Here is a 22709-nt window from a genome sequence, read left to right on the forward strand (position 1 = left end):
TTCAAGGAATGATCAAGTGCCAAACTTTTGGTCCTTTTTGGGCAAAATTGGGGAAAAATTGATTAACTGAATTTCTTTGAAAAAATGCGCTCCTCTATTGTTCTGTTTACCGTGCTATATTTTAAACGAAAATTTAAAATGTAAAGAGGAAAATACCTGTCCAACAGACGCCAAAGTTACTAGATGCGTGACGATCCTTGCTACGGTATTCCATGCACATTGGCACGTGCAAAACAGGCCTTTAAATTGTTAACGTGTGTACATCCTTTATTTATTTATCACACACATCAAAGAGTACTGTACATGACTTATGGTACGTGTAATAGCAATACATATGGAACACATTTTGTTCACATTGGTACAACTCTTAACGATCCGAGTAGGAACTGGTGATCACACAGCCCAGCGAAAAGCCAAATCAATGTAATGGCTTTCAAGTTTGCATTAGCGTCCCTTTTTTATGGTTCGCTCCGTACGGTGCGAACGAAGTTAAACATACAAGCCGGCGTGCAGCCACGTGCATTGTTATTGAGGATGTTCTCGCTGATTGCTGTTGGTAGTAGGGGGTGATCCAATTTTAGATATCCCATTGACTTCTATAACCCTGGTCTGGTGCAGAACATGGTTGGTTACAAGAGACGTGTGTGTTGGCGGGGCCTAGTTTTTACATGGGATATTTTCTGAGCCTGCCCCTCCCCCTCAACTCCCAGATCCACAGACCCACCACCCCCTCCCACAATCCTTCCCATCTTGCCACCGTGGGGTGCCACGGGATGTTAACCACCTTGCCCGGTATGCAGGAGGTCATGGGTTCGATCCCGACCCAGACGCCTGTTGTATATTTGGAATTTGCATGGTCTCTCTCTCCCCGTGGTCGCGTGGATTTTTTTTTCCAGGTCCTCTGGGTTTTCCCTCCAAATTTAGAATCAACATGCGTTTAGAGTATTTGAACTATCATTTACCATGTGGACCTCACATGGTAAAATAAAAAAAATGGTGAAGTTTCAGTTTAGAAATAATTCCCGCAATTGATGGATTGGCTAAGGCGGAACAATTAGCGTGGTTGCCCCTTATGCGCCTGCCTTAATGTGATAAAACCACGATATATCAACGTTGTAAGTAGATCACACCGTCTATGATGGACAGAGTGTATTGGGGGAATGTTAAAGGCCTTTTTAAGTGTGTTCCGATTGGTGGGAGACGTGTGGACGCTTTTAAATCAAATGTTTTCTCCAATAATTGTATTGAGTTCTCTAGAAGAGGCTCACACCACACTGTTGTCGTACACTAACGCAATATGAGCGTTATTTTTTGGGAGGTTTCTGTTGGCTCAAGATGTTTACTCAGTCCTTAGGCCTTATAATATCAAAATACAAAAAAGCAATGGACCAAAAACCCGAAACAGTTCACGTACAGCAGCCTTATTTGTAAATCCCCTGCTTGATGGGGGCCTGTACCAATTTGGTTAGTGCAGGTTGAAGGCAGGGGGCATAGATGTTGAGGACCATAGAGGTATGGTACAACAATGGATGTTGCCGCACTGCCCTCTGCTGGCCACAGCGTAGCCTCGCAGTCTACAGAGGGCGACGTTGCACAATTGTAGCCCTCCTTAACAATCGCGTACAGCTTGTATCATCACTCCTCGTTATGCAATTATTGCTTTAACGCAGCCTTTGTAATGATATTAATAGTACATGCGATTAATTCCGGGCAATGTATCAATGGCTTATCTGAAACCGTTTTGGCACACACCCTCACACTACACTGAACATCCGCCCCCCCACCCCCCCTCTTCATCATCATCATAAAAAAAATAGAGTTATATTTGTTGGACACGTCTTAGATCACGAGTAACCCCTGCCAAAAATCATCCCAGAATGCAACAACAATAAAAAAAACAACAACCAAGAGCATTTCATACATTTTCCAATGGCCTGCTGCATTGTACAGTTTTCCCAAACACTGTAAAGGCATCGAATTTTTGCACGTTAAGACAATAGCCAAAATACCGGTCGCATCCTGAGAAATGTGCAGAGCGTACAGAGGAGATTACAGGAAGGGAGCCTTAGAAAGCTTCCGCAAGATTACACAAGACCTCAAACTGAAATCACAGCATTGAGCACCCATTGCAGAATTCTGCGCGACATAGCTGTAATATTCTTGGTTCTTTCGGTAAAGTCACGTAGAAGGGAAACAATAAAATAATAAAAATATAAACAATTCTCACGACGTTTCGACTGCAACACAAGCAATCATCATCAGGTGTGAAAACCACAGCAAGAATATTTGAAAAAATTGGCGTTTTTTTAACGTTAGCGCCACGGAGAGCGATTTGGCAGTTATTCAAATGGACGAGTCCATCTATGTTCGGAAAAGAGGAGGGGGGAGACGAAAATAATGGATGCGGTCTGAAAGCCACCGTAAGCGTGAACAATCAATTAAGACCCGAAATGGTTTATCAAATCCTTCCAATGATTGCTAAACCAGAATCCATCTTCTCGGTTGAAATTGTCTCTGTGTTTGTATATGTGGATAGCCTCATGAATGAATCTTTCATGGTAGCCAGATGGCTTGCAAAGAACCTCTGTCTTGGAGAAGTCAATGTCATGTGAGCCTACTAAATTATAACAGTGATCTGCCACGGCCGAGGTGTTGGTCCTACCGTGTTTTAGGTCTGCTTTGAGACAAATTCAACCGAGAAGATGGATTCTGGCTTAGAAATCATTGGAAGGATTTGATAAACCATTTCGGGTCTTGATTGATTGTTCACGCTTACGGTGGCTTTCAGATCGCATCCATTATTTTCGTCTCCCCCCTCCTCTTTTCCAAACATAGATGGACTCGTCCATTTGAATAACTGCCATATCGCTCTCCGTGGTGCTAACGTAAAAAATAACGCCACTTTTTTCAAATTTTCTTGCCGTGGTTTTCACAACTGATGATGATTGCTTGTGTTGCAGTCGAAACGTCGTGAGAATTTTATTGTTTTATATTTTTATTATTTTATTGCTTCCCTTCTACGTGACTTTACCGAAAGAACCAAGAATATGAATCCCTGCAGTCACGAAAGCTGTAAATCAAAATATAGCTGTAATAATTCTGTTTCGAGGTCGGGAGCTATTATGATGTGGTTAAATACTGCTTTAGTGCCTTTACGCAATTAATATTTGCATCGACTGAGCAAGGACAATAATGCCCATTTTACGATCCAATATATATACTATATAGTCCTCTGGTGGATAGTAAAACACAGGATTGTTATTTTAGTTTTCATGTAAACCCCCCTCCCCCCCCACTCCGTAAAAACCTGCACACGCGCAAAAAACATGTGCGGCGTTTCGAAAAGTGACACGAACGGCTGTGGTCGTTGAGACTAAACCTGAGTGCTCTGTCGTGCTTCGCAAATCTTTTCGTCGACATCCAGGAATTACGAGCTCAGTTTAACGCGAGGGCCGGTTGTGGGAGACGTTGACACGGCTGGCGCCTCACTGCCTCGCTTCCCTCCCCTGTGGGGGGCGGGCGGGCGGGGGGGGGGGGAGGGCACGGGCTGCTTGATTGCTGCTTGACATTCACCGTCCATCTGGCCCCAACCCTGGAATTACACGAACACAGAGGCGCGATCAATCAAGGGATGCTCTCCCCCACGCCCGTGCGCGATAGATTCTGTCACGTCTAATGTTTACCGCCTTTTACGCAGACATCAAAAATACACACGTGAACGCGCGCACACACGCGCACATGTTCACACATGGACGCACAACAACAACCGACACCATTCGCCACCCACTGATGGTGATGTCGCCACGATGCTTGTGCCAGGCTATGTACATGGATGCATGCGCACGTATAGTCTTCATCAGACTGTTGGGGGCATATACTTTTAGTGAGCACCTATTAAGGCTGCCTCGGCACAGGAGGGAGTGGGTTTTCCAACACCATGCCTGGCCACCTTTGTCTTCCCAGTTCTGATGCCTATTCACCACACCAGGGAGGCCCAGGACTGGTTCCAATATTTTCCATTGTTATCAGTCCTGAGCGGGAATTGACTCAGATTGCCGGGTTTGTAGCACAGTGCACGCACACACACTCTCACACAAAGATTATCCACATGGTCTAAAATAGACTGTTGCGACAAGTGCAGATAGCAGTCACCTATGAAGGCCAGCACAGAACGTGAGGGGATGGTGTGGCCAGCACGATGGCTAGCCGAAGGCCCGTTTCTGCGAGGATGACCGGGGTTTGCGTGATAGTTTATGCTCCTTGACGAGATGAGCACGGTATTGGGGCAAGCTCCGTTAGCGTCATTCCGGGTGTGCGCGGCGTTGGTCTAGGATCCCCACCTTTGGCATGAGACCCGACGCACGTCCTTTGGCACTCTTCGGAGGTCAAGAAGTTGTTGTCGTTTCCTTCGCAGCCTCCGTACCAGAACTTCCCGCAGGCGTTGGCGTCGCCGTTGTAGTACCAGCGGGAGATGAAATTACGGCAGGGCCCCTGGTCCAACTGAACCTGGCACCTGAGTGCGTGGTCTGGCGTGGCGGGGGCCATACCGAGGGAAACCACCAGAAAGGGGGAAAAAAAAAAACATCGTTTTATCTGCAGCCGAGTTCAACATTTTGTAACCGCGACCAACGCCCTTCGTCGGCACGGAGAGCTGCCGCGTTGGGGCCGCACGCTAGGCTGGACAGTGAGACGATGCTTCGCGGCAGGGATCGTGAAATGGCGCTTTCATAACGGGGATTTCCGCTCAAGAGCACCGATCGATTCACACGGGGGCCCTGCTCGCGAACAGAGCGTGCGTGGGAGTGTCAACGTGAGGAAAATGGCACGCGGCTCTTCATCCCTCGATTTTATTGCATATACAGCTCTCTCGTCTCCTTAGACACTTCATCAAGACTATTCACCAAATTAGATGTATCGTCACGCGCGAGAGACAGGACCTAACGAGGAATTGCAGATTTATATTTCTTTTCAAACATAAACATGATGAAAATATAAAATTAATCATCATCATGAGTTATGACCTATCCACTGCTGGATGACGTCATCTCTAAGCCGTCGTCATCTCCCGCAGGAGCTCGATGTATCGACGATGACGGGTCGGAGAAGCCTTCATCTGGCGTGCGGATAGATGATTTCCCGTGGTGACGATGACGACGAGGGTGATGACGAGTGAAATGCGTCGCTCCGCCGGCGGTGCGCGTGCCGCGCCCCGTGTCTCGGCACGAGCGGCAGGAGCTCTTCACGTTACCCGGGGTCGGGGGTCGCCGGGTCAGCAGGAAGGACTCCGGGGTCACGGAGGTCACGAGCAACGAGGTGGCCGTGACCGCCTCGACGGTGTTGCCAAAGTGTCCCGGCTCCCCGTTTCGATCCTGTGAACAAAGACAAAGATCCCCGTATAGCCTTTAACAGACTGTTGGGGAAAGTGCTGTTAGCAAGCACCTGTGAAGGCCGGCATGGCACACGAGGGCGTGGGGTAGCCAGCACCACGCCCGGCCGCCTTTGTCTCCCCAGTGACGATGTTTACGCACCGCACCAGGTACTCATTTAAGGCTGAGTCGACCTCGGGAAGGCCCAGGACCAGTTCAGATAATCGTCACTGGTGTTGGTCATGAGCGGGAATCGAACTTGGGCCACCGGGTTTTGTAGCACAGTCTGCTAACCACTGCACATGCATGCGTGCACTCGGGCTTTTGCTGCAAATACTGGACTGTGGGCGGGGAAAGGTAAAGCAACTTGCCGAGACTCACTCCAATTACACTCGTGCATTGTTGTTCACTTCGATCAAATACCAGAAATAATAATCATCTACCGCCCTTTGCCAATCCGCTGTGGGATGAAGACCTCGCCATGCTGTGGGGGGTTCTGTGACCATACTTCACCAAGTTGGTCAGCGTGGGCGGTCGGTCAAATTGGTGTGTCCAGAAACAGTTTAGGCATCGCTCGCCACTGATGTTGGCCGTGGTCAACATCGGCGGTGTTCACAGTGCATGACACCAACCACTGTGTCACTGCTCCACCACCCACTTGCTGAAATTACAAATTAAAATATCAGCCTAACAATGGAACAACTGGGATGTTATTTGTCACATCTTATGGATATCAATCCCCCGTTAGAAGAATGACAACCAGCTCGATTACTCTATCGCTCTTCTTTTTGTTCCAACAAACTTGACTCATTCATTCCTCCGCCCACAAGTCAGTGAACCAGACTGACTCGTATCTTCTCATCCACAGTGTTCAACCACCACACTGCAGGGCACAACAACACACTCACTCACCCACTCACTGCACTGCAGGTCACACGCACAGCTCGACATAGGAATACCCTCTCATTCTCTCCTCCCCAAAGCTCGTATACCCTTGCTCAATAAAAAAAAAAACATTAACTATTTGACTATTTTTAATTCACCAGGCAAGGCCCATTGAACTACACAGCTCTTTTTAGAAGCAACCTGGCCACAAATCGCTCAATGTAGTGGTTTATCATGTGGAAATGTACAGCAGCCAAATTCTCGAAACGCACGTTTCTAAATGTAGAGGGAAAACCCGGAGGACCTGGAGAAAAATCCATACAACCACGGAGACAGCATGCAAACTTCACGGCCTTCCGCATACCAGGCGAGGTAGTTAACATCTCGCCACCGCAGTGCCACCTTTATCTACAGCACCTTCGACAGCGCTGGCCGGCATTTGGGGCCTGTGTTCAACAACCGTGGCAAAAAGAGCAAAAGTGGATAGAAGCCAGCGCAGAGGTTCACAAGTCCCGTGTTGGGAAGATGGTGGCTTCCTCTTCCTCCTGCTCCCCACGCGCACCTGCATGCGTTTCCCGCGCTCCTCCGGGCTCCTGCCATTGTGCGCCGTCGCCGGGAGGGCTGGAGTCCGCACGGGAGGTTTTGGTGCCGGCGAGAAAGGCGTGCCGTCCTCATCCTCGCACAGCTGGCTCACGAGCTTCATCTCCAGTGCTGGGGCACGCACAGTCGCGCGCACGCACACACGCGCACACACGCGACCTTGAGAAGCAGGCGGCGCGTGCGCGTTAGCGTGAAGAAAATTCCCTTGCTTAACCATAGGGGACCTCATTGAGATTCAGTGAGATTCGCTGTGCCTGCCAGCAGCAGCAGCAACAGCAGCCGGAGTAATCATTGTCAAGGAGAGATTGCTAATAATTTGTGAATGCAATTTTGAGATCTTGAATTTGAGCTGTTAGAGAGAGAGAGAGAGACGTCTAGAGGATGATGGACACTAAACGATTTGCAATGGGAATTTCTGAGGTGAACGTGCATTTTCAATCCTTTTCCACCCAAATCTATCTTGGGTCTGCTATCGGTGACATGTCATGATATGGAGACTCTATTCGGTGTTAGAGAACAGCCCACTGAAGGGGATACCACACAGATACCCACGAGATCCAATCAAGTGACCCATGATCCACCCCGTAGGGAGGCCGTACTTTCCCACCTGACGGTTTCCCCAATATTTGTAGTTATCACAGCGGGAATTTAGCCAAACTTAATGTGGCACCAGATTTAACTGCAATGACTTCGGTGACCTGGCTGAGAGACCTTGTGGATGAAACTTGGATTCAAACCAGGGAATCGGTATGGAAGCATGTATGTTGAACTTTTTTGGCACTGTACGTAGCCAACCGCGCTAATCGTGCGATTGGCTACGTACAGTGTACAGCTCCAGTGGCTTCCTAATATCGGAAGGAAGAGCATTCCAGACGGCCGCAGCAGCACATCGGGAAGCGTGCGATGCGGTGACCGTGTAGTGGACGGGGGGGGGGGGGTAAGTCCTCGTCCCTGATGTTAGCCACGGCCGGGATTCAAACTCCGTTCACCACCAGGTTAATTTTGTAGTGCGCTCATCACTGCACCCCTTATCCAACCATGCTGCCCACTATCTACGTACGCCCTTTCTCAGAGCCAGACTCGCTTCTCAAGCATCAGAACGCATGAGCCGTGGCCTGCGTCCGTCAACGCTGTGGTTGGTGTTCCACCCAGCCGAGCGCTCTGAACATCCGAGCCGACCGTCCTCCACCCCCCCCTCCGCCCCCCCCCCCCCCGCAACCCAAAACCCGCTCCTCGCCCGAAAAGCGAAAACCGTTCGGCCTCCACGCCGCTCGCTCCCGAGCGGCGCGGCAACCTGGCAGCGTGTTGAAGTCGTCGATGAGGTAGACGTGCTCCTCGTCCGGGTCGGACGCGATGAGGTTGAGCTCCCCGACGAAGGCGGCGTGGCCCGGGTCGCTGCGGTTCACGATGCCGATGGCGTACACCTCGACGGCCGCCACCTGCGCCCCGCGCACCGCCTGTCCCAGCGGGTAGGGCTCGCGCGGGTCCGTCTCGCCGTCCGTCAGCACCAGGGCCACCTTGGGCACGCCGTGCCGGGCGCCCGCGAAGCCCTCGGCGACGGCGCGCTGCAGCGCCGTGCCCGTGTAGGTGCCCTCGCCCAGGTAGGCCATGGCGGTGACGGCGCGGCGCACCTCCGCGGCGCTCGCGTGCCGGCCCAGCCCGAACTCCAACTGCACCTCCCGGCTGTACAGCACCAGGCCCACCTGGCGGTGGCCGCACGGGCAGCGGGGGTCGGGTGGGGGGTGGATGTCGATTTTGAGGCTCTCAACCCATGGGGCGCACCACCACCCCCCCCCCCACCACCAGAACCACGGGAGAGAGTCGTGGATGCAAGCGAGTCTGTGCGGATTGCTACTGACCCGGGTGGCGTTGCGTCCAATGGGCAGCTTCTCAGTGAGCGCGCTCACAAACTCCTTGATGATCTGGAAGTTGTGGGGGCCCACGCTCTCGGAGCTGTCGATCACAAACATGAGCTCGAGCGGACGCTGCCGGCACTTCACTCCACAGCCTGCCACGCACACACGGGCCCACGAAACACACCCGTTCGCTCATCTAGTCACACACACACTGTTGGGGGGCAAGTGCTTATAGTTGGGTGAGCAAATATTAAGTTTATGTCTATACGTATGTTGAACTTCTTTCGCACCGTATGTAGCCAACCGTGCTAATCGGAGCCTTCACCAACCCGCACTGACCAGCGTGGTGAAGTATGGTCAGAACACCCCCACCGTGACCAACGGAGTGTGTGGTGGAGACCCTAATCCAGCAGTGGGTTGACAGAAGGGCCATATTGTGTTATTAAAGGTTGGCAAGGCAACACGGGGCGAGGGTGTGGTGTGGTCGTAACCACGCACGTTAGCATTCGGTTCTCCCCACAGCTGATCATGTTTACTGACCACACCAGAGTCAGTTAAGACTGAGTAGCAAACTGGGAAAGACACAGGAGGACTCAGCTTGCCACTGATGTTAGCCGTAGCTGGGATTGAACTCAAGCCCACCGCCCCCAAACCCCCGCATTGAAACGTCGAGTGTAATCGACTCTCTCGCTCTCTCGCAACAAACGCAGATGCGAACAGCACAAGATAAAAAACTAACAGTGCATTTGTTTTCCATTGATGGTTGACAAGTGAAACTTTCGTATTTATTGTGCTGGGATTGAACTCAAGCCCACCGCCCCCAAACCCCCGCATTGAAACGTCGAGTGTAATCGACTCTCTCGCTCTCTCGCAACAAACGCAGATGCGAACAGCACAAGAGAAAAAACTAACAGTGCATTTGTTTTCCATTGATGGTTGACAAGTGAAACTTTCGTATTTATTGTGCAGGCAACAGGTGCTCCGACGCTTTTTTTTCCATACCCATGGGCTTACTCACCACATATCTCTTTGATCAACTTAATGATTTCTTGCCTCTGGAATGAATAAGAAAAGAGAAAGGGCAAACGCAAGTAATTGCATTACCTTCTCAAAAAGTTACCGTCCGGGCAACAATACTGTGCAATAAACGCGCCAATCTCACGTGGCCTTTTGATGTCTTTTAACGATATTTCAAATTGAGAGCTCTCCCCGCAAACAAACCACCGTGTGCAGATGGCACCGTTCCCTGACGGCACACAGTCAACGGGCACTGAGCCAGCCGGGGAGGAATGCGGGGCCTAACACGCGCCTTGCGATAATGTCTGGGCTCTCCTGACCCATATGTACGTATGTTGATGTACGTATATTGTTGGCCGTGAGCGGGAATCGAACTCTGGTCGCCAGGTTTGTAGCGCAGGTTCGTAGCGCAACGCGCAATGAACCTGGTGACCCGAGTTCGATTCGCGCTCACGGCCAACATAAGTGACGGTCGGGCGTGGTGCTGGCCACCCACCCCATTCGTGTGCCGTTCCGGCCTTCATAGGTGTCCGCTAACAGCACTTGCCCCAACAGTCTGTTAAGGCTATGCGGGGGATTTTTGTCTTTGCTGTTTTTGTGTGTACGTTGAATTTTTTTCGCGCCGTATGTAGCCAACCGTACTCATTAGAGATGCGAGGGGGGGGGGGGGGGGACACGAAACAACGTAAAAAGGCAGTTTCATAAAAAATTAGATTTCCTAATGTCGGAAGGTAGAGCGTTACAGACGGCCGCAGAAGCGCATCTGAAAGCGCACGATGCGGTGACCGTCAAGCCTGCATTGCCACTGTAAGACAGAAAGCAGGAAGACCTCTTCACAATTCTGGCAAATCGCCTGATGAAGCTCGTTGTAATCACCAGTGAAACGTCATTAACTCAATTTGATGATGTTGTGGGTTTACTCTCCAACACACCGGTGTGCTGAAGTAGTAACTAATTAGCACGTCTTGTTCACGCAACACACCTCTCAAATGTGGCTGTGTCGGGTGGTGGTGATGGGTTAATGCCACATTTCAATTTACGCGATTTAACCCGCAAACCTTTATTGTGAATAGTATTGTTCGTAAAAGCCTGCTTACGTGCTAAACTGACTGTGGCTATCAGAGCCTTACCCATGGAACACACTGTCAAACAGTGCTCACTTTCGCTCGGCCTCCGACAGCGTCTCAGACATTCATTCACAACATCACCCAACGGGCTCGGAAAAACTTTGATATCAACAATGTAACGTTGCTAATTGCCCAGCCATACGAAAGAACAAAATAAGCATGGCCCGGCATGGATCATTCAATAAACGAGTGGCCCTGACACTCGGGAATCACGGGGATTCTACAACAACCCAGCAGGGGACAGATTTAGCAGATTAACTTGGATAGAATTCAAAACGTGAGGGGGGAACAGCCTCCAGCCAGCCGACGATCCATCGTCAGTTCACCGATTCGTCTGTGAGAAATCGATCGTTAAGCTCACGATGCTCGTGCGGGATAGTGGACCACTTTCTGGCGTCAACAAAAGAAACCCGGGCGCACCACACTGCAGTAAATAGTCCGGTGTTGGGCGGTGACAATCGTATCTGGAACAGTTCCACTGGCGACGTCGCGCCACGGCCTTGCGGACAGAGGCGGTGTGCGGACCGCATGTTGGGAACCACTGGAACAAGACGGGTGTAAACGGGACGAAGCAATTGATCGCCGCTTCGAATCGTGTCCCCGAATCGTGATAACCGTTTGAATAGCGTGAGGGTTGAATGATTTTATACCTAAGCACAACCCTGCAGCGTGACCTTATCAGTGTCACGACTCGGTGAAAAATGCTGAACAGAATGAGTAACGATCCGATCTGCTTTCGTCGATGATGCTCTCTGTTGCAGTGCTTACCCCCCCCCCCCCCCCCCACTGTATATTTGAGAAGGGGACTGTGGCACCCATTGCTTAGTTGTGCTCAAATTATATATTTAAATGTTTTACCAGGTAAGGCCCACTCAGGTATACAACTGTTTTTCAGAAGCGACCTGGCCACAAATGATAGCTCAACGAAGTGGTTTATCATGTGTAAATGTATAGCAGCTAAGCACTGTAAACGCGTAATTTAAAATGTTGAGGGAAAACCGGAGGATCTGGAGAAAAATGCACATGACCACGGGGAGAGAGAGACATGGAAACTCCAAATATACAGGCATCAGGGTCGGGATCGAACCAACGCCTTCCTGCATACCAGGTGAGGGAGATAATATCTCGCCCAGCCCCCAAATTGCTTATCAAATGAAGATGGAACATTATAAGAAGCGGGGCTGAGTCTTCAGCAGTGGCAGAGCTGTCCTTCGGCAGGATACGGCGAATTGGGATGACTGTCCCGGGCCCCGGGCCCCGTGTTTTTGGGGGCCACGCGCTTCCCTGTCATGGTGTCAGATGTAATGGACCACCCTGAGAAGGGGAGTTAACTACCATGTACCACCAGCCCCCCCCCCCCCCCCCCTAGGAAGCGATTGAGGCACCTACGCAAGTATACTCTTTTTTAGCATGAAGTAAAGATTTCAACCTGCTCTGATATTACAACAACTCGCAACTCAACACATTCATCAACGAGATTGAAGTTTGGTTTGGCTAGGGCAGGGCTGCACAGATGGGCAAAGGGCTTGTGTACTCACAGTCAGTGCCGGATCGCCTTTCTGGCCGACCCTGCCCTGGAGGTGAAGGAGAGACAACAACGGGAAGCATTGTTAAATGGTCCGCGTCTTACCGATATGAAAAACCACTCAAGCTCTCTTGCTTGCAGCGAGTAAACAACACACGGCGCCTTATTGCGCTACTGTAGGCGGGGCAGTCGGGTCACACTAACACAAAATGTATATTTGCTGCAACGTAGAAATCGCACGTGGCCATCGAGTGTGTCGGCGGTGCAACTTCACTGGGCGGCCCACGGCCTAGATGGGTCCAAACGCTGGGCTACGAACCACACCACGCCCGACTGATTATAACCACAGCACGAGCTGAGCCAGGTAGACTTGGTCGTTCGAGGTTTTGTGGGTACCCAGTTCCATCGTGACACCGCAATGCGCGCACGGGCATAACAACGAAGCCGGTAGTAGGGTGGTGGCTTGTGTCACGGTGACTTTGTGAGAAATCTGATTGATCAACCGTTTCGAGTACAGCACGGGTACTCTGCTTCTCAATTTACCAACAAATCGTACCTTTGTCCTGCCAATATGCATACGGGGTTCAAGCAGAGACCTGATTGAGGGATAGCTCACCTGGAACAAAGCCCAGGTTTGTGTGTGAGAGGTGGGGCCGTGCAGTCCACTTCACTTTTTTTTAGTACGATCATGTAATTTGGATGTTGTCGAAAATTACACTCCGAACAAAGCCGATTCGATCCACATTCCCATCGAGTGGAATAGGATCGGTCAGTCGATCCCGTCGAGAAGGGGAGACCGAGTCCACGAAGCTTCGCGGCTCACGGGATGCGGGCATGCTGACCCAGGACATGTCGCTGAGACACGGAAGCGTGCCAGGGGTCATTCCTCGTGCTTCAGTGTTTGCGAAAGAGTCGCGTTATTTGCGGGCTCATCATGCACGCGGATCGAGCACATTTGTTTTCTTACAATCACCTGGTAATATCGCGACGCACGTAAAAAAAATAAAACAACCAATGCAGGTAAAATACAAATACGCGCCGCTCACCGCCGCCACGGCCAAACAAACTTTACGTCGCTGCAATCCGATCAAACGAACGACAAACACACGAGACCGAAGGCCCAAAGCTCTTGTAAGCGTGACGATTGGTGCGGGATGCGGACACTGACCATAGCACCGAGGGACCCCTTCTCACCGGAGCTGCCCGCATCTCCCTTGCGACCCTTCTCTCCGTGCAGACCTCGGTCGCCCTGCACACGGCCATCACGAAACTCTTGAGTCATGGTCGTCACCATTGAGATTTGCGCCCAGAGTACGAGATGAGTGAGAGCGCATCCCTAGGTTGCCTTTGTCTGCGTGCATGTGTGTGGTGTCTAATTCTGTTTCGACAGCGTGCCCATAGTTTAGTATTTTGAATCCTATGGCAATTTAATGCACAAAGCTCAGCTTACAGCTCAGTAAGAAAGTTAATGCTATCAATCTAGTCATGAACACTCATTAATAAAGAATGTACAGCTAACTCTCAAATAACCATGGGAAGATTATCCGTGTTGTGGATTAACCGTACTGCCAAAACATAAATTGCATTATCTTTACACGCTGGTCTGGTCCAATTATTCGCTGCTCCTCACTCGTCAAGGATCACAGCCTCAGTGCCCATGTGGCCACAAGTGACGTTGTTGGCGGCAAGCAAACCGATTACTTTTAAGAAGCAAAAAATAACATGGAGACGCATTCTACGCCTTCACTCCCCACCCCACCACCGTTCTGCAGAAGTAAACGATAAACACGGTTTGTAGTCTCATCTCCATGCGTTTCCCATTGTCCGTGTTTTCATTTATATCTGTGCCAAGGCTCCCCTACTTTCCCCTGGTTAATTGACAGTTGACTGCACTGCACTGCGAAACAGATCGTGGTTATTTATTTGTCACAGCGTAGGCCAATATCGGACCCAGGTCTACGCCGTGGGCCAGACCCACAGGACGCTGCTCACCTTTGGTCCGGGGATACCCTCCCCGAGAGGCCCGCGTGGTCCGGGGAGGCCCTGGAATCCCTGCTCCCCCTGGGACGAGACAGAGAGAGAAGACCCCAGCGAATGAGCCTCAAGAGAGCAGCCGGCAGGACAAGCACAAATTAAAACAAAGATCCCCCGTGTAGCCTTAACAGACTGTCGGGGCAAGTGCTGTTAGCGAGCACCGATAAAGGCCGGACGGCACACGAGGGGGTGGGGTGGCCAGCATCACGCCCGACTGCCTTTGTCTCCCTAGTGGCGATGTTTATACACTGCACTAGGTACTCATTTGAGGCTGAGTCAACCTAGGGGGGGGCCAGGACCGGTTCAGACAATCGTCACACATACACACATTTATCAGTAACCCTGCCTTCGAACAAACATATAACCCACTCCGAAATACCCAAATAAATGTGTACATGTCAATATCAGATGCTGCCATGGTGTGATGGTTAGCACACTGGACTTGCAACATAGAGGTCGCCGGTTCCATTTTATCTCCTGGCGCGGCAGCCAGAAACAACGGGGTGGGGTTTCTTAAAGCCCTCTCCCCACCTCTGCCCACCCAGCAGTGTACATGGGTCCGCCCTTTCCCAAGATGCCTAGCCAGAGTGGAAGAGGAGGCCGAACTACCATCTAGAGGGATGTCTATAGAGCTCCCTCTAGTGGCACCACTTAGCAGTGGCGTGCGGAAGCTCTTTCTGACCTGCACCGTTAGATCTTAAATAGCAGGCCCACGCTTTGAGCAAATATTGGCCATCAAGGCAGTTCTCATTCAAATGTTTATGTTGCGTACATTTAAACATGATAATGCAATAATGAACAGCGTTCATTGTAAAATAAAATAAATGGCAATTCATCTTATGGTTATGTCGAAAGAAGGTGCAGCATAATTATTTCCTGTGGAGTAAATAATATATGAGCACTTGGCAGTGGTGGTATTGGTGTCAGTGGTGGCAGTTTTTGTGGCAGTAGTGGTAATGATGGTGGTGATTATTAATGTGATGGTTGTGATGGTGGCGGCGACGGTTGTAGTTATTGTGTGGTGATTATTAATACGATTGTGGTAGCGGTGCCGGTGATGGTGGTGATGGTGGTGGTGGTGCTGATGGTTGTAGTGGTGGTGGAGCTTGTGGACGCTGTGTACCTTGGCTCCCTGGATGCCCTCCCCAGACGGTCCATGGGGCCCAGGTGGGCCCTGCCGGCCGACGTTTCCCTGCGCCAGGCGCACGGCGAACAATCGCACGCGGAGATGTGTCAAACGAACGCGCTCACATCCCAAACTCAGCGACGCAGCTATCGAGCGTGCGGGGCCATGCAGCTGCACCAGGGCCTGGGGCCAGAGGGGCCCAGGAAAAGGGCTACGTAGAGTGGGGAAGGTGGGAGGGGGGGGGGGAGGCGCTGGCTCTTGGCTTGCGGCCCTGGCAGTGCCAGCTTCAGACGACGTCGGCATTTGCCCAGAGCGGTGGGAGATTGTTGAGACCCGGGAGGAGTGGCAATGTCAAGTTGTGCAGTCGGGTGGCAGTGATTGGTGGGTGTGTGTGGCAAGTGACCTGCTCGGGTGACACCAAGACGCCTCAGCCTACGTTGTTTGAGACGCACGCATTGAAACTCATCATAGGCACGCGGAGACGTGGCAAGAGGGGCCAGTGGTAGAACAGAGGGAGAGGATGCATTTTATTTCCTTACATCAGGGCCCATTAAGTTTAAAACGAAGGCTTTAGCGACCAATATGCATAATAAGAGTTTTTTTTGGGTTAGATCGCGTAAATATAAATGTGTCGTTAAATCCGCCACCACCCGACACAGCCAATCAGTAAGGTTTGTCACGTAAACAAAGCATGCCAAATAGTTACTAGTTCAGCACACGGTTGTGTGTTGGAGATGGCCCATGCAAACCATGCTACGGCACTTCCCAAAAACAGACAATGCTGGAGAATCTAACCAAACCCACCTTCAGCGTTCATTCAAAACCCAGACAATGCGAGAACGCGGTTATTCTCGAGTGTTACCTTTGGACCAGGCTGCCCCTCTCCTGGGGGGCCCCGACCTCCCGGTAATCCCCGGATCCCGGTGTCCCCCTGAAAAGGAAGGAGTATGAGGAGATGACTTGCGTCTGTGACATACCAAGGCATTGATCGGTTCACCTCCGTTGAGCTGTCAGAATTCAGCGTCGCCATTCAATTCAAGGGGTCGATAATTTTTCGTCCCGTTTTTGCCGTCACGTTTGTATTGTTTATCGTTTCGTGCTAGAGTGCCTCGTTTGTATGATGAAAAAAAAACTAAGTTAACGCATTCTTAAATAAGATATTGGCTTAAATGAACAAAACAAATATCATATGATTTTTCTGCTATGAAGAAGGGCCATTACTGAAATGTCGTCTTTTATATATATGTTTTTATTTTAAGGCCACAGTATTGTTAACGACTGTGCTATTTTTTTTGTTCATTGTGCACCACTGCCGAAGGCGCAGCAGCAGCATCACCCAATAATTTCATTAAAAGATGAAGGGTGGAGATCAAAGGATCGTGCCAACTGAATGGCGTGTCACGCCTGTTTTGAAGCTATTTCGCCACTGTGCATGGATCTCAGGTGTTGCCATGTACATTTACGTGTTATTTAGCACCATTACAAAAAAAAGAGCAATACAGAGCACAGATGCACATCCTGTACATGTGTGCAAGGGGTGGGAGTGCTACAGTGCAGTGGTGAGCACACTGCTATATCAACCTGGCAAATTTGAGTTCAATTCCCGGTCACGACTCAACATCAGTGGCGTGCGATGTCTAAACCAGGTCCTGGCCACTCCCCTACTGACCAGCTCGTGGAGGTATGGATGGAGGCCTTCATCCAACAGTGGATTGACAGGGCGGGGCGTGGGCCCCGTATTTGTTTATCTGATAAGTGCATCGCGTGTTATACAGGGCACAGACGAGCAGACAAACACTGTGGGTTGCAACAACAACAAAAAGACAGCACGGCTCGGGGCACCTTTGAACCGGGCAGCCCGACGCCTTCGAGTCCCGGCTCGCCCCTGAGTCCCGGCAGGCCCTGCAGGCCCTGGGAGTCGAAGAGGGCCGGCAACACAGCTCGGGTTCAGCGGCGACGACGCGAGACACAGTCAGTCATCGCGCCGCCTTAAGCGCATTCAAATATGAGCCGCCGTGCAAACGTATACACGTCGCGTGCAAATGTATATTTTATGGGGAGAGGGGGATTTAATAGCCAAGACAATAAAAGGCCCGGCAAGGCACACGGCCAGAATCTAAGGGCCAGGAACGATCGTATGGCAGATTTGGAGGGAAACCGCGCTCCGTTTGTTGAGCAAGAAACCTGGGATAGGGGAATGCCTGGAGGGAGATTCAAATAAGAGCTTTACAAGGGATGGAGATGGAAGAGAAATGTTTTGACCTGCAGTACGTACAGTGGTTGAACAATGTGTGGATGACATGAAGTGATCAATCTGGTAGAACGAGTCCCCGAGATGGGCGTGAAGTCCATGAGATCAATTTGAGTATTGGGGTTGTGGTAGCAGCGATAATAGAGCAACAAGGAAGTGACTGAACGATGGTTACAGAGGGACTGGTGTGCGTAAGAGCCATCAGTCCATTAAGCCGCTTAATGTTGGAATCTATCCATCACTGTCACGTTGGAACTCGGAGCTCCAGCCCTAAAGTAACCGCGGTTTCCAACTTTGGCCAAACTCACACTTAGTACAGCAGCAGCAAATGATCACCGGTGAGAAAAAAAAGGGTAGATCCTCGATGCCTCCTAAGCCAGATTTGTGACGAGTCAGGTGAAATGGTTTTGCCGAGCAGATTTATGGATTCACTGTTGGTAACATCAGCACCGTTAAACGTGACTGCGATCACGTTGCTCTCCCAAGCATTGTTTCCATGTAGCGACAGAGAGCTGAGGCATTGCTATCGAGTGAGTGGTACAGCAAGCACTGCAACTGCACGAGTGCGCCCAAGGTGCTGAGCACAATTGCACAATGGGCACCGACTTCATCCTTTGCAACAAGGCCCATGCCAACCACTATTACATTTTTTGTTTTAGCAGGTAAGGCCCAATGAGCTATCTAACTCTTCTTCATGAACGGACCAGGCCACAAATGATAGCTCGACTAAGTGGTTTATCATGTAGAAATGTATAGCAGCCAAATACTCTAAGCGCATTTTGATTGTAAATGTGAAGAGAACAAGCCAGAGGTCCCAGAGAAAAATCCACGCGACCACGGGGAGAACATGCAAACTCCAAATATATAGGCGTCAAGGTCAGGATCGAACCCACAACCTCCTGTATACCGGGCAAGGCAGTTAACATCTCGCTACACCCCGCCTCTGATTCAGGGTGAAATTTCACGAGGTCTACGTTAGGCAGGCGAGAATCTGTAACGCTCGGCTCGTGATTTCAATGGATGTGAAATGTCTGCACTCACCTGGGGGCCTGGGTAGCCCTCTCCCTTGCCACCTTGGGGTCCGATCGGACCTGGGAATCCTCTCTCCCCCTGGAAACACCAGTTCGCATGCAGGGTGCATCACAGTGGTCAACTTTCGACAATGCAATAACTCACTGTAAGGATGAGCGATCATGCGACTGGCTCAGAATGCCTCAGGCTCAAAGTCACGCTGTGGCACTTGCCCTGGAAAATAATTCTGATCAATGATCGAACGGTGGCACGCCACCCACAGCGTTCACGGACGCAGGCCACGGGTCATGCGTTCTGATGCGTGAGAAGCGAGTCTTGGCTCTGAGAAAGGGCTTACACGGATAGTGGGCAGCATGGGGGATCAGGGGTGCAGTGGTGAGTACACTCCACAATGAACCTGGCGGTGAATGGAGTTTAAATCCCAGCCGTGGCTAAGATGAGTGACGACGACTCCCCCCCCTCGCCCACTACACGGTCACCGCATCGCGCGATTTCAGATGCGCTTCTGCGTTCCGACTGGAATGCTCTCCCTTTTGTATGTAATTTGAAAACTCATTTCTTCAGAACTGCTTTCTGTGTTTAGTTTGTTGTCCTTCCTCCGCACCCTCCGATTAACAGTTGGCTACGTACGGTGCGAAAGAAGTTCAACACACGTACATACACACTCCGACCAAGATGGTGAAGCAGTGGCGTAGCTATAGAGCACGCAGGTGGTGCAATTGCACCGGGAGGGAGGGGGGGGGGGGGCACGGGCAGGAAGGGGCCCAGGTTCCAGGATCCAAAAGCTCTACAGGTAGCCCCCCATTTAATTCCTTGCACCAGGGACCATGCCAAACCACGCTATGCCACTGTGGTGAAGTATGGTCACAACAAAGCCCCGTGACCGAAATGTTGTGTGGGAGGGCCTTCATCCAGCAGTGTATTGACAAAAGGGCCTGAACAATAAACACTTGTCTGCCTGACTTATCTGCAGAAGTCCATCACCCCACCCAGGGGTGGAGCCAGGGGGGGTGACAGGGGTGACATTCTGCGTGTAAGTGTACGACACTCGGTCTGGCGGACTCCGTGCAACTGCATTGTCAGAGTGTGTCGCCAACCGATGGCGTCTGGTTCAACAGCTTGACTCTCTAATAATTCTTGAAATTAAAATTTGTTGAATGTCACCCCGGCCTGAAATCCTAGCTCCGCCCCTGACCCCACCCCTTGGGCTCTCCCAGGGTGCATTGAGAAAGACAGTCAACACACCTTTGGTCCCTGCAGGCCAATCCCGATCTCACCTATGAGCCCCTGAGGGCCAGCATGGCCGGGCTCGCCCTGAAAGGATACAAAACATCACAAACAAGGCGCACGCCTCTCGCTCACACCCAGATCCCCAGCCAGACGGAGACTTGATGGGATCTCAAAATTAGTTCTGTGATATCCAGTTCTGCGGGACCGTTGTCGAACGTAGACGATTGCGCTGCTCTGGGGGGGTCGAATGGATTCGTCGTTGATTGACACGACGGCGATATCACAATTGGGATAAAATCGTGGAAAAAAATACAGAAAACGTAATGATTCAAATGAAGGTTACCGACCCACTTACGGAAGACATAAATACATCATGAGGTCGCAATCATTACATACAAAATGCTTTCTACAAATGAACCCACGATACCTTGCTGATTGCGTGAAGAAGCATAAACAATCACGCAAAGTCTGATCATCCTCGCAGCGGCTTTTGGCTAGCCATGGAACCGAGATCCCCAGACACACTTACACGACATTTGTAACTGTTACAGCTGGAGAAATTGTTTGTGAACCTGCTGTGTTCACCATGTATTTTCTGCTTGATTGCAGTATGATGTTCATGTGTGTGTGTGACTTTGGTATGATATTCAAATGTGTGTGTGATTGCGGTGATACGTTCAAATGTGGCTGTGACGCAATGTTCATGTATGTTACTGCGGTGTAATGTTCATGTGCGTGTGACTGCTGTGTGATGTTCATGTGTGTGACCGCAGTGTGTTTATGTGTGTGTGACCGCAGTGTGATGTTCACGTGTGCGTGACCGCAGTGTGATGTTCACGTGTGCGTGACCGCAGTGTGACGTTCATGTGTGCGTGAATGCGGTGTGATGTTCATGTTTGACCGCAGTGTGATGTTCATGTGTGTGTGACTGCAGTGTGACATTCATGTGTGCGTGAATGCGGTGTGATGTTCACGTGTGACCGCAGTGTGACGTTCACGTGTGCGTGACCGCAGTGTGACGTTCACGTGTGTAACTGCGGGGTGATGTTTATGTAACTGCGTTGTGATGTTTATGTAACTGCGTTGTGATGTTTATGTGTGCTGTCGTGTGCCTGTTATTCAGGCTGTATAAATAGATGTACGACTTTGCATAATTGTATATAATGGATATATTTGGGTTTAAACGTGTCTGTACAAGTGCTATTACGTGTTTGCTGACCCCCTGGTGGACACCAGGCGCGGTTCGTCCACTCGGGGCATTGAAACACCGCCCCACCAAGCACATGGAGATGAGAAATTATTTTTCCAATAAAATATACTTTTCGATAAAAAAAAAAGATTTGTGTTTAAAAAAAGTAAAATATGATTCTTTCAACGTGAATTGCCTAACGACGATAACATTTGAAGTCGTTCATATTAGAAACCGCTGCAGCGCCACAGTCTGATTTGAGCCTTGGGGAGGTCTCGGCTCGGGGCGGCTGTGTAGACGTCCGAGTGAGAGATTTCCCTTCATTCGTTGCGATGAGCTTCTAGCATTGTAAGCCACGCCGTTTGAGACCCATTCAGGGCAGTGAAAAAAGTCGCCCATGGCCGTAATGAGAAAACGACGGTGTCACGACGCGAGGTTGCACCGTGCAAACAGAGCAGGTCACGGCTTTTGGCAGCATCAAAGGTGTTGCGTGGTGTGGACTTGAAGGTCATTGGGACATCATTTGAGTGCTTTGGTGTTTTATTGTCGTATTGTTTATAAATGCCTACCGTCGGTAGACAAGACAGTTATAGCACTTTCACGGGAAGGGCAATAACACGACGAGGTTTTTTCTTAATTAGCACAACATGTTTTCAGAGGTCACTCACAACAGCCCCACCTAGTGGACATGTCACGAGCTGCTACTGATGAACACCCTTGCGAAGGGAGATATCCAGGTAACACATAAACAAATATCAACCTGTCACTAGTGTCGTGCATCTGTAGTGCCCTATATTATTGCATTGCACCAGCCTGCCACAAAGTAGTAATGAAGCATGATCCGGTGAATGTGATCTCGTGGTTTTTAATTGTCCTTGCTATTTAATTATTGCAATTTGTTGATGACCAGGTCACTCTGTGCACATGAGACTCATCCCGATCTCTTGATTTCTCTCACCTGATTAAACAATATCAACTGACTAAGCACAATTCATGATCATTGGGCGTGAAATATTGACATTGTGCTGGAGTGCATTTAGTCAAAAGTATAAAACTATGACCGAGATTTGCGTGCAACTCTAGAACTGGGGATATGAAATATACAAATAGAGGCACTGTAACTTGCAAAAGTGAAGAGCAAACAAAATACAAAAACGGTGCTTGGCAAAGTGCCAGGGGTGGGGTTAACGTTGAGTGTCAGTGACAGGAACTGTGGTCACGTCACCAAAATCTATGGACCATATAGTAAACCACTGTAGTCTGCGCCCCTTGAACGGAGGAGGAACAGCAAAACTACACGAACTCTCTCCTGAAGCCCTCTCGTGGTTAGCAGACCTCGACATTGGCATTCAGCTCCTGAGCATATTGCCATAATTATGCAAAAATAGAATTGCATGCAGCAAAAGTACTCATGACTTCTTGGCTATGGTTAGGGTGAGTGCAGCCTAGTACTTTTGAATGGTTGTCTAGT

At 50.2% G+C, this 22709-nt stretch overlaps 1 protein-coding gene across 3 annotated transcripts in view; it reads right to left on the reverse strand.

The window, feature by feature from the left end:
• Nucleotides 1-240: 240 nt before the first annotated feature.
• Nucleotides 241-22709, reverse strand: part of LOC116941052 (uncharacterized) — a 73327-nt gene continuing 50858 nt past the window's right edge. For all 3 annotated transcript variants that reach the window (XM_032951644.2, XM_032951645.2, XM_076066073.1), the window contains exons 24-38: nucleotides 20065-20133; nucleotides 18829-18897; nucleotides 17379-17447; nucleotides 16399-16467; nucleotides 15534-15602; nucleotides 14369-14437; nucleotides 13545-13625; nucleotides 12390-12425; nucleotides 9726-9762; nucleotides 8711-8859; nucleotides 8146-8554; nucleotides 6814-6962; nucleotides 5249-5369; nucleotides 4341-4526; nucleotides 241-3592 (exon numbers count right to left, since the gene is read on the reverse strand). In XM_032951644.2, coding sequence (XP_032807535.2) covers nucleotides 3570-3592; nucleotides 4341-4526; nucleotides 5249-5369; nucleotides 6814-6962; nucleotides 8146-8554; nucleotides 8711-8859; nucleotides 9726-9762; nucleotides 12390-12425; nucleotides 13545-13625; nucleotides 14369-14437; nucleotides 15534-15602; nucleotides 16399-16467; nucleotides 17379-17447; nucleotides 18829-18897; nucleotides 20065-20133 — 1605 coding nt within the window. In that variant the 3' untranslated portion in view covers nucleotides 241-3569. The remainder of the gene's footprint in view (nucleotides 3593-4340; nucleotides 4527-5248; nucleotides 5370-6813; nucleotides 6963-8145; nucleotides 8555-8710; nucleotides 8860-9725; nucleotides 9763-12389; nucleotides 12426-13544; nucleotides 13626-14368; nucleotides 14438-15533; nucleotides 15603-16398; nucleotides 16468-17378; nucleotides 17448-18828; nucleotides 18898-20064; nucleotides 20134-22709) is intronic.

The sequence above is a fragment of the Petromyzon marinus genome, chromosome 10 (assembly GCF_048934315.1).
Source record: "Petromyzon marinus isolate PM22_M1 ecotype Great Lakes invasive population chromosome 10, UKy_Petmar_22M1.pri1.0, whole genome shotgun sequence".
NCBI lineage: Eukaryota > Metazoa > Chordata > Hyperoartia > Petromyzontiformes > Petromyzontidae > Petromyzon > Petromyzon marinus.